Source organism: Drosophila nasuta, unplaced genomic scaffold (genome assembly GCF_023558535.2).
Source record: "Drosophila nasuta strain 15112-1781.00 unplaced genomic scaffold, ASM2355853v1 ctg359_pilon, whole genome shotgun sequence".
Lineage (NCBI taxonomy): Eukaryota > Metazoa > Arthropoda > Insecta > Diptera > Drosophilidae > Drosophila > Drosophila nasuta.
The window spans coordinates 1-10,829 of record NW_026869533.1 but is presented as its reverse complement, the minus strand read 5'-3'; the positions used below and the strand labels follow the sequence as shown (position 1 = coordinate 10,829).

The window sequence follows — 10,829 nt, the reverse complement described above, 5'->3', positions numbered from 1 at the left end:
GCTTTAACTTCCCGCAAAGTAAGTTCCATTACGGAACTAAGGGTGGTTGGGCATTTCCCAGTTATCAAAATGCTTATGTCGTCGGCATAGGTAATTAACTTGGGGCCCGTCTAGTAAATTTTGAAGTAGGCTATTTACGACCAAATTCCAAAGGAGAGGCGAGAGAACCCCACCCTGGGAGTGCCACCTCGCACTACCTTTGTAATGGCTGAATCGCCCCACGTAGCCACCACCCGCCTGTCGCAAAGAAGGCGGTTGACCCACCTGTGGATTATTGCCTACTATATTACTTTTGCCTAGTATTTTATAATAGGATGGGTATGAATATAATACTAATAAGAATAATTAGGAATGGGAAATTGGGGAATTTTCAGCTTTCTTTTTCAGCACTTTTCACCTTTTACATTGCGTGAATAAATGTATTTGAAATTTAATTTCATCATTTTAAATGGGGTATGGGAAATTTAAACAGGTCTGTTAACAGAACCAGGTCCGTTATCAGAACCGGATACCTGATCAGTACAACCAGATCTGTTTAAAAGAACAGCTACCTGGTCGATACAACAAGGTCTGTTTAAAAGAACGGCTAGCTGATCTGTTTAACAGTCAGATAGCTCAACTGTACAACCAGCTCTCTTCATCAAAACATGATAATGTATCTGATTATTGGTTATATATGATTATGTTTCGTAAAATAGATCACAGTACACTAATGACCACAAGACTGAAATAATCGCTAATCCACTAACAGTTGAATGAGATAAATTTGAAAGAAAATGAATCAAAAAGTTGTACCTCAATTAACTAAAAGCCAAAATCCTCTAAAAAAATTTTCTGATCTTAAACAACTCAAAAGTTAGAACAGTATTGGTCTGGAGGAAACATTTAAACCTATAACTGAACCACTACATGAACTTGTGAATGATAACAAAAAATTTCAGACATTGTTACCATCAGAGTTTAATAATGTTGAGACTGGGAAAAAACTATGCAAAACTATACTCCAATCGACCGAGAGAGAAACACACCACCTAACAAGAAAAGGAAACTCACATTTCACAGTGCTAAGAGTCAATACTCAAAATATGATATTGAGAAGACATTGGATTGGGGAATGGATAGTGTTAATGCTCAGGACGATGATGATGATGATCAATTCTATTCTCAACCAGCTATAGAAGACACATCGTTTGAAGGCTTACCTCATACCTCGAGATCGTTAGCGAGACAAGTCTCTCCTTATTCATCAACTAAGTTTATGAAACAAGTATCCCCACACTTCGCTTTAATTACCGGTTCAAGACTCACCCCATTCATCATTTCCGTTAACGAGTCAAGAGCCCTCTCATTCATCGAACGTGTTACCAAATGAAACAGTCAATCAACCCAACATGAAGACAACTTAAAAATTTGAATATCAGTGAACTGGCACGTGTAACGAGTAACGAAGCTTGTTCGCTAAAGAAGCTGGTGGACTTTGTAACGTGTAACGAAGCTTGTTCGTTTAAGAAGCTGGTGGACTTGTAACGATACGAAAGGCGTACGCGATCGCTACGGCTGTTGTCTGGTCGGATGGGTGTGGGCAAGAAAAATATCCTTTCCGCTACGTGCTTCCATGGATTAACTATACTATTAGAAAATTCGCGTACTTAAGGAAGGGGAAAATGGGGAAGAGACATACAAAGACAGTAAACAAAAGAGTTAGAAGAAAACTAGAGGAAAGACAAGTTAGAGATCTACATTCGACTTGGAGCACTTCTCCTTTACGGTGCACTCATTGGTGCAGACGCCCACCCTACCATGATCCTGCAAAGCCAATGTAAAAATCAATTTAAATGACGGGATCCCTTAGAGAAGCTCCTCGTCACTCAACCCTCCTCTTACAAACGCTGCATGGCACAGTGGGCGATTTGGTCCCACATAGCGGCATTTAATTAATTTAACTTAAGAAACTAAAATAGATATCTTCAGTCGGTTTTTTGGACTGATCAGAAAAAACATAGAATTTTTGAAGTTAAAAAATTTTTTTCATAAATTTAAAAATTTTTTTTAATAGAAAAATTATTTTAATAAATTTAAAATTTTGTTGTACTTTTATTTTATTTGAACTTCAATTAACATATTTCATATATAAACTTTATCTAAAAAAGATGGGATGATGGAAAAATGGGATGACTTCTGAGTGCAATACTAAAAAACCCTTAAGGTACTAACACTGTGTCTAAAAAGTACCATAGTTTCAAAAACAAGCAGAGAGCTAGCAGTCGATATTACTCATTTTGGACGCCACTACCACACTTTGAATAATAAAGGAGTTGGATTGCTGTACTTAGTTGAACATATTAAAAATAAACTATGCGAAAGATTTTCGATCGGCTAATCTGGGCTAGTTGTTACTACACTGAATTACCACTACGTTTTGTGAGCTTCGACATATATAGAACACGGTCACAAACATTGATTTTTTTGAAAATACATTCCTTGAATATAATAAATTGCAAACTTCTAACAAATTCACCAAAAATTGTAAATTTCCGAGGAACTCATATTCCATGCGCGCAAAGAGAAACAACATAAAAAGCTACAGTCGAGTGCACTCGATTGTGAGAATAAAATCTACCCATTTTGAATTAAAGAAATATATTTTAAATAATTTTCTCAAAATATACCGAATATACTGCGAAAATACTAAAAAATATACCAAATAGTATATTTGGTATACCAATATAATACCAGTGCATTCAAAATATACCATAGACGGCACAATATACCAGATTGTCATCTAAAGCAACAACCCTAGTAAGTAGACGTGTTTGCCCATACAAAAGTATTTCTTTAATAACTTCGACAATTTTCATCTGATCGCAACCAAATTTTCAGGAATCATAACTATAGTATAGTTATTATATATATATATATACCAAAATTCGCAACTCTAACTTTAAAATTACGCTTGTTATTCGATTTTTTGATTTTCGGGGCGGAAGTGGGCGTGGCAAAAATTTGAAACAAACTTGATCTGCGTGCAAACATAACAAATGCTGTCGAAAAAATTTATAGCTCTATCTCTTATAGTCTCTGAGATCTAGGTGTTCATACGGACGGACGGACAGACACACAGACACACAGACACACAGACGGACAGACGGACAGACGGACATGGCTAGATCGTCTCGGCTGTTGACGCTGATCAAGAATATATATACTTTATAGGGTCGGAGATGCCTCCTTCTACCTGTTACATACATTTCCTGCCGGCACAAAGTTATAATACCCTTCTACCCTATGGGTAGCGGGTATAAAATTGTGTAAAGCTCTTTGCGAAATCATATGATGTGTTTGACCGATCACAGCTGATGATCAGCAGATCGTAAAGCTTTCAAAAAGCCTTTAAAATCTAATCAAAGCATCTGCTATCGATATGTGAAAAACCCTACGGATTTTTAAATTTGAAAATTTGAATTAAATGCCGCTAGCGGGACCAAATCGCCCACTGTGCATGGTTCCAAATTTGAACAATTACTCGCACATACTAAACATTATAACAAATTTATTTAAATTAAGAAACATAAAGAAAAGGCAAATAAGTCAACAAAAGAAAACATGGACGGAATTTGAAATAACGACGTTGAAATATTAGAGCTAAATTAAATCTATTTCATAAATGTTTAAAAACTAAATAAATAGAATAATTATGATTAATAGAAATAGATAGCCAATATTTCATATTGCAATTTTATATGGATCGCTAATTAACAGATAGTTTTTATGCACTATAAAACTATTTAATTAAGAATCCATATCGTTATATGGCAATGGACCATCGGCAAATGCAGCCCTAAGAAACTTAAGGTTCCCCAGGCGCAATGAAATTAAGCTGCCAGCAAAACAAAAAATAGTACCGAAGCTACAGTCGAGTGTGCTCGACTGTGAAATACCAAATACCCATTTTGAATAAAAGCAATATATTGCAGTAATAATCTCAAAATATTAAAAATAAATATGCATGTATTTTCGATCGGAATTTGAGCTCGAGCAAGTACCGACCGGGTGGTTAAAAAAAATTTGTACTTCGAGCGGGTTCGAACACGGATCACCACAACATGCGCAGGCTTGCACTCTACCACCTGAGCTATCGCATTGTTTAAGAAGCCCTATGCATATAGATGCTAATATAGAACGAGCATGTATATACGTATACGCATACATACAATACATACATAGCAGGCGGTTTTGCTCATACAAAATATTTCTTTAATAAAATCCACAATTTTTATTTATAATTGTTGTAAATACGATTGATAAAAAATTTTGTACCCCGAGCGGACTCGAACCCGAGTCCCCGACTACCACAACAGTAATATGCTTGCACTCTACCAATAGAGCTATCGCAGTGCCTCTTGCATACATATACAAATATAGAGGCGAGCATGTATATACGTATACGCATACATACAACAACATACATAGAAAGACGTTTTTGCCCATACAAAACTATTTCTTTAATAACTTCTACAATTTTCATCTGATCGCAACCAAATTTTCAGCAATCATAAATGCTATAGTATATTATATTATATTATATATATATTGTATATACCAAAATTCGTAGCTCTAGCTCTAAAATTGGGCTTGTTAATTGATTTTTTGATTTGCGGGGCGGAAGTGGGCGTGGCAAAAATTTGAAACAAACTTGATCTGCGTGCAAACATAACAAATGGTGTCGAAAAAATTTATAGCTCTATCTCTTATAGTCTCTGAGATCTAGGTGTTCATACGGACAGACGGACAGACGGACATGGCTAGATCGTCTCGGCTGTTGACGCTGATCAAGAATATATATACTTTATAGGGTCGGAGATGCCTCCTTCCACCTGTTACATACATTTCCTGCCGGCACAAAGTTATAATACCCTTCTACCCTATGGGTAGCGGATATAAAAACAAACTTCTTTCGGACTATAAACTTTGCATTCAACAGATTCAATGCAAAAAAACTCTAATGCGTACAATATGTTAATAAAAGTTATGTATAAGAAAAGCTCACTTACATCATTCTCCAGCGACGAAAGATCTTTCACAACCGGTGATATGTGTGTGTGTGTTGTTTTTGTTGTTGTTGTTTCAGCTGTGGAGCAAAAGTTTAAAGCCCTGACAAAAGCTTTATGCTAGCATGGTGATCTGAGCTTTTATGCCAGATGTTCCATTGTTTTGGCAAACAAATATGACTTAAATTTTAAAATTTGCAATTCTTGACAGAAAACATAAATATTGACGGACAAGATATATGTATATAGGACAACTTATTGTAACTCATGAAGTTTATTTACCTCTGATACCTAGTATATTATACCACGTAATCATATGTAAATTTACAACACAGTTTGTCATTCAACATATATACATGTACGCAAACAATACATTAAATGAACAAAATATAATACAAAACGATCTAATTAAATGGCAGAAGGCCCAAAGAACTAACGCAGATATAAATTAAATAACAACAAAAACATTTATGGGCGCGGACATTAGCTGCTCCAACTCTCTGGGTGGTGCTATGACACTTTTGCAGGTGGACGCACGGTCACTAGCACAAATCCAACATCCGTGGTAATGCTGGCGTCCTCCTTGCTAGTCCTCTCAGGGACTCTCTGTAACGAAATTACAGCTGGCGGCTGCGCAGTATCGCTGCAAAACGCTCCTCCTAATTTCTGCCAGATGACAGTGCTTGCCTTTCGCTTGTAGCTATCAGCTGATCCGCTGTAGCTTCCGAAGCGATCGTGCGAAAGCTTTCAAAGCTTTCGTGCAAGCTTTGACAGCCGGGTGACGATGCGGCGTGGATGTAAATTGTTTGGGTGGCTTAATTTAACGCCTACACCAACAAGGTTTAGGTTTAGGTTTAGGTAGGACCGGCTGCCCCTGTACGGGGCAAAGCATAGACCAGTGGAGGTCCGTAGCTGTACCGGTAGTTTATCTACGTCTCAGAAATCGCGCAGTTTGGATGCAATTTGGCAAAAGCCACCAGCATCCTAGGAGGTAGCCGTGAAACGTCCCGAAGATCGTTGTGGCACGGCGAATTAAGGTATTTCAACCGGAGTCGGGATAACGGTGGGCATCTACAGAGAAGATGCTCAAGTGTTTCCTTAACCCCGGGTTCGTTGCATTTCCTGCACTTATCACTGTTCGTGATGCCCAGCTTTACAGCATGGACAGCTGACAGACAGTGACCAGTTAAAATGCCTAGCATTAGCCTGCAGTCTTTCCTTGAAAGCTGCATGACGAATTTGGTTAAGTTTATGTTAGTAGAGGCACACATCAGCCTTGCAGTATTGCACGAGTTGGCGTTACGCCAGCTCGCGTCATACTGAAGTCTAGAGCGCACCTCAATTTCACTGCCTAGAGTTCGCAGGAAATCGGAACATTGCACATGTTACCGACATTGAGCCCCACTCCTCTTTGGCGAGAGTGTCTGCGATCTCGTTGCCATCGATGCCCTGGTGGCTTGGGATCCAATAGTTACGCACGACCGCAGTTGCGTTCAGCGACTCTATTGCTCTTCTGCTGTCCAGGACAACTTTGGACTTGACCACATCAGAGTGCATTGATCTTATTGCAGCCTGGCTGTCAACAAAGATGTTAATAGAGGTGTAAACCCCGAGCCAATTCGGCAGCCTTGCCAATGGCAAAAACTTCCGCCTGGAAGATGCTGCAGTGGTCTGGGAGTTTATAGGAATGTTTGGAGACCGGGTCTGGACGGTATACGGCCGCTCCGACACCATCATCCATCTTCGACCCGTCGGTGAAGAGGTTGAGGGCTTCGGGAATGCATAACCCTTCCCGCCAGCAGTCCGGTTTCAAGAATATTGTTTTAATATGGTCGGTACTGGTAAGGGGATAGTATAGTCCAAGTCTCTACTAGTCTCCCTACCAATGGCGCTGTGACCATAGCCTAACAGACCCAGATTGCCTGTTGCTGCAATCCTTAGGAACGATTTTGCGGCTATGGATTGCGCGTATAGGTTTAACGGTTCGACGCCAGCTATTACCTCAAGGGCTTTAGTTGGCGTCGACCTGATAACGCCTGTGATACATAGTAGCGCTTGTCGCTGTGTCCTTTCCATGATGCATAGGTACGTCCTTTTTTCCGTGGCCTGCCACCACACTATAACACCATAGGTGAGGATAGGACGAACAACTGAGATGTATATCCACCGCATTAGATTAGGAGATAGGCCCCAAGTGCAGCTAAGCATCTTTTTCGCCATGTACAAGGCTCCGGTGGCTTTCTTCACCCTTTCTAACACGTTAAGCTTCCATGACAGTTTGCTGTCCAGGACCACACCTAGGTATTTTACTGCTAGGCTCGGCTTTAGTATGGTGCAGCCAATTTTTGGGGGACCACGCAGGTACCTTATACCTCTTCGTGAAGAGAATAAGGTCCGTTTTGTCCGCGTTAATGCTGAGCCCGGCTGATTCGGCCCATGCTTTAACTTCCCGCAAAGTAAGTTCCATTATGGAACTAAGGGTGGTTGGGCATTTCCCAGTTATCAAAATGCTTATGTCGTCGGCATAGGTAATTAACTTGGGGCCCGTCTAGTAAATTTTGAAGTAGGCTATTTACGACCAAATTCCAAAGGAGAGGCGAGAGAACCCCACCCTGGGGAGTGCCACCTCGCACTACCTTTGTAATGGCCGCATCGCCCCACGTAGCCACCACCCGCCTGTCGCAAAGAAGGCGGTTGACCCACCTGTGGATCGCTGGTGCCGTGTTAACTGAGGTAAGGCCCTTCATAATAGCATCAGTGGTGACGTTATTGAAGGCGCCTGAAATGTCAAGAAATGCACCCAAGGCATATTTTTTGTAATGGTCTGCTTTTCAATGGAGGCTACTAGAGCATGGAGAGCTGTCTCAATGGACTTGCCCTTTGTATACGCATGCTGATTTGGGGACAACAGATGCATTGAGTTGCTTCTCATGTGCAAATCAAGTAGCTTTTCCAATGTTTTACCAGGAAAGAGGTTAGGCTGATAGGCCGGAAGTCATTTGGGACCACATGACTGCATTTGCCCGCCTTTGGCAGGAAAATGACTTTCGAGGTCCTCCAAAGAGTGGGGATATGACCCCATGCGAGGCACGCCGAATAGATACCCGATAGCCACGGAGCTATCGTGAGCTTACTGGCTTGTAGCATTGCTGGCGAAAGTCCATCGAGACCGGGCGACCTGACCTTCGCAAATGAGTCGATAGCCCAAATTATTTTATTAACTGTAATTAGACCGGCAGGGGGTCTCATAACTGGAAGACTAGGAAGGAGCTGCCAGTCACTGTTCTCCATACCAATACATCCCGGGAAATGAGTTGAGAGCAGTGCTTCAAGAGTTTCAGCACTGCTCTCCGTCCACACTCCATCGCCCGACTTGAGCAGACTAGGACTGGAAGCCTGCTTGGACAGCAGCTTCCTCAGTCTGGAGGTGTCTTTGATGTTGTCCAGGTCAGAGCAAAGGTTCTCCATGAAGACCTTTTGGATGATCGAATCATCCTCTTCTAAGACTTTAGGAGAGACCTGTACTCGTCCCAGACATATTCGTTGTCCGTCTTCTTAGCAAGTTGAAACATGCTAGTAAGCTCCCCACGAAGCGAAGAGATCTGGGTTCCACCAGGGTGGCTTCGATCTTCTCGTCGGTCTTGAGAGCCTACAGGATTGGCGAAACGCGGAAAGTAGTCCTGCTAAGAGGACATTGACATTTGTTTCTAGGTCCTGTACCGAGTTGATGTTACCCGGCGGACCAAGAGACTTGGAAACAAGGCTAGAAAATTTCGCCCAGTTGGTATTTCGGGGATTTCTGAACGGCTGAGCCGCAGGTACCCTATTAAAAGGAATGGTAAACTGAATGTACTTATGATCCGAGAAGGAGGGTCTATCCAGGACCCTCCACTCTTCTACATTGGTACACTCAGTCGCAATCGTTAAGTCCAGCACATTACAAGAGGTGGGACCTAAAAAGTTTGTTACCTCACCTCTGTTGGATAGTCTAAGCTTATTGTTAAGGATAAAATCAAGAACTGACTCACCCCTGTCGTTAATGTCGGGACTACCCCAAACGCTATGGTGGGCGTTGGCGTCCGTTCCGATGATAAGATGTTTTTTGGAGGAGCAGACCATGTGCACCAGCCTCCGCAGCTCGTCAGGTGGAGCTGGCATGTCGTGGGCCATGTAGCAGGATGCCAGCAGCAAACAACCATCACGGCTCTCTAGCACCACCACGGTAAGATCGTCATTGCTGTAATTAGGTAGTAGATGAGCTTTTAGCCCTTTTTACAAGGATGGCAGCTGCAAGTAGCTCCTAAAAGTATGCACTTGTTAGTCTGTCGAGTTGAGCTTAAAGCAGCGCTGTAAGCAGCTGATAAGCCGAGCAGTGCTGTAAAACTGCTGATAAGCTTGAAGTGCATCGGTTGCACTGGAAAGCTCAGCTTTGACATCTGCGCCAGCTGCATCAGCTTGAGCGCGGCCAACTTAGTGAAAGCTGGTTCCGGTTTGGTCATTTTTCTAATGACCGGCTGCGTACATAGACGCGTAATTATTGAAGATTTAAATCGGAAGGCATCGAGCGCTATTGGGAAATTTTTATTGTCTTTGCTATTATTTGGTAAGAGAGTTTTATAGTGTCATAGGAGGACTCCGTGTAATTAAAATTTTGTTCGCAGGATTGGTTTTGCTGCCTTCAAGGCCTTGTTTCTCGCTTCGCAGCATACCGCCAGTTTGCTTCGGCCAAGTGCCGCAGCTTATCCAGCGGAGCAACCCTGCAGGCCATTCTCGGCCAGCGGAGCACCTCTCCGGCCCTCACGGCCAGCGGAGCACCCCTGCACCGGCCCCCTCGGCCAGCGGAGCACCTCTCCGGCCCTCACGGCCAGCGGAGCACCCCTGCACAGGCTCTCTCGGCCAGCGGGCACCTCTCCGGCCCTCACGGCCAGCGGAGCACCCCTGCAACGGCCAGCGGAGCACCTCTCCGGCCCTCTCGGCCAGCGGAGCACCTCTCCGGCCCTCACGGCCAGCGGAGCACCCTGCACCGGCCCTCTCGGCCAGCGGAGCACCTCTCCGGCCCTCACGGCCAGCGGAGCGCCTCTACAGGCCACTGCCTGGCCAGCGAAGCGCCTTTAGGTGCCAACTTTAACTCTCATCTCATCTTTGCTTTCCTGAACATCAGCGACCAGATCGCTTACATATATAGTGTGTGTGTGTGTTAAAGTGAATTTATGAGAATTTAAAACCAAATCTGAAAAGTTTAAAATGCGCTACACTGTTTAAAACGAAAAAATAGTGAAACAATATGATAGAGTAAAAGCTCAACAGTGTAGCGCCGCTCAGCACAAGTTAAAATGAAACATGTTGAGAAAAATTTAGTATTGCAAAAAATCGCAGAAATTGCTCAGAAATATTAAAAATTAAAATAATTAAATTTAATTTAATTTAGTTAAAATTGTTTAAAAAAAATGAATACGATAAAAAGTTAAAAGTTGAGAAATTATTTAAAAATTGAAAGTGCATTTGTTCACAAAAATAGTTAAAATTTCAAATTAATAGTAAAGCGCTACTGCAATTGCAGAATTTCAAAATTGCACAAAAAAATTAAAGTTAAAAGTTAAGTTAAAAAGTTAAAAAAGGGAAAAAAAATGATTTAAAATCAAAAGAAATTATCTCAGCTGTTTTGTTGATATAAAAGAATAAAAAGTTAAAATTAGAACATGTATTGTGCCACATTCAATTCAAAATAAAAGCGCTAAAATATTGTAAAACAACAAATTAAAAAAGGTGAAGCGCTACAAG

At 41.7% G+C, this 10,829-nt stretch overlaps 1 protein-coding gene across 1 annotated transcript; it reads left to right on the top strand.

The window, feature by feature from the left end:
* Nucleotides 1-9,543: 9,543 nt before the first annotated feature.
* Nucleotides 9,544-10,688, top strand: LOC132797932 (uncharacterized). The gene is made up of 3 exons (XM_060809686.1): nucleotides 9,544-9,651; nucleotides 9,710-9,895; nucleotides 9,956-10,688. Exons 1-3 carry the CDS (start codon nucleotides 9,555-9,557, stop codon nucleotides 10,174-10,176), a joined length of 504 nt encoding a protein of 167 aa, XP_060665669.1. The 5' UTR covers nucleotides 9,544-9,554; the 3' UTR covers nucleotides 10,177-10,688.
* Nucleotides 10,689-10,829: the final 141 nt, after the last annotated feature.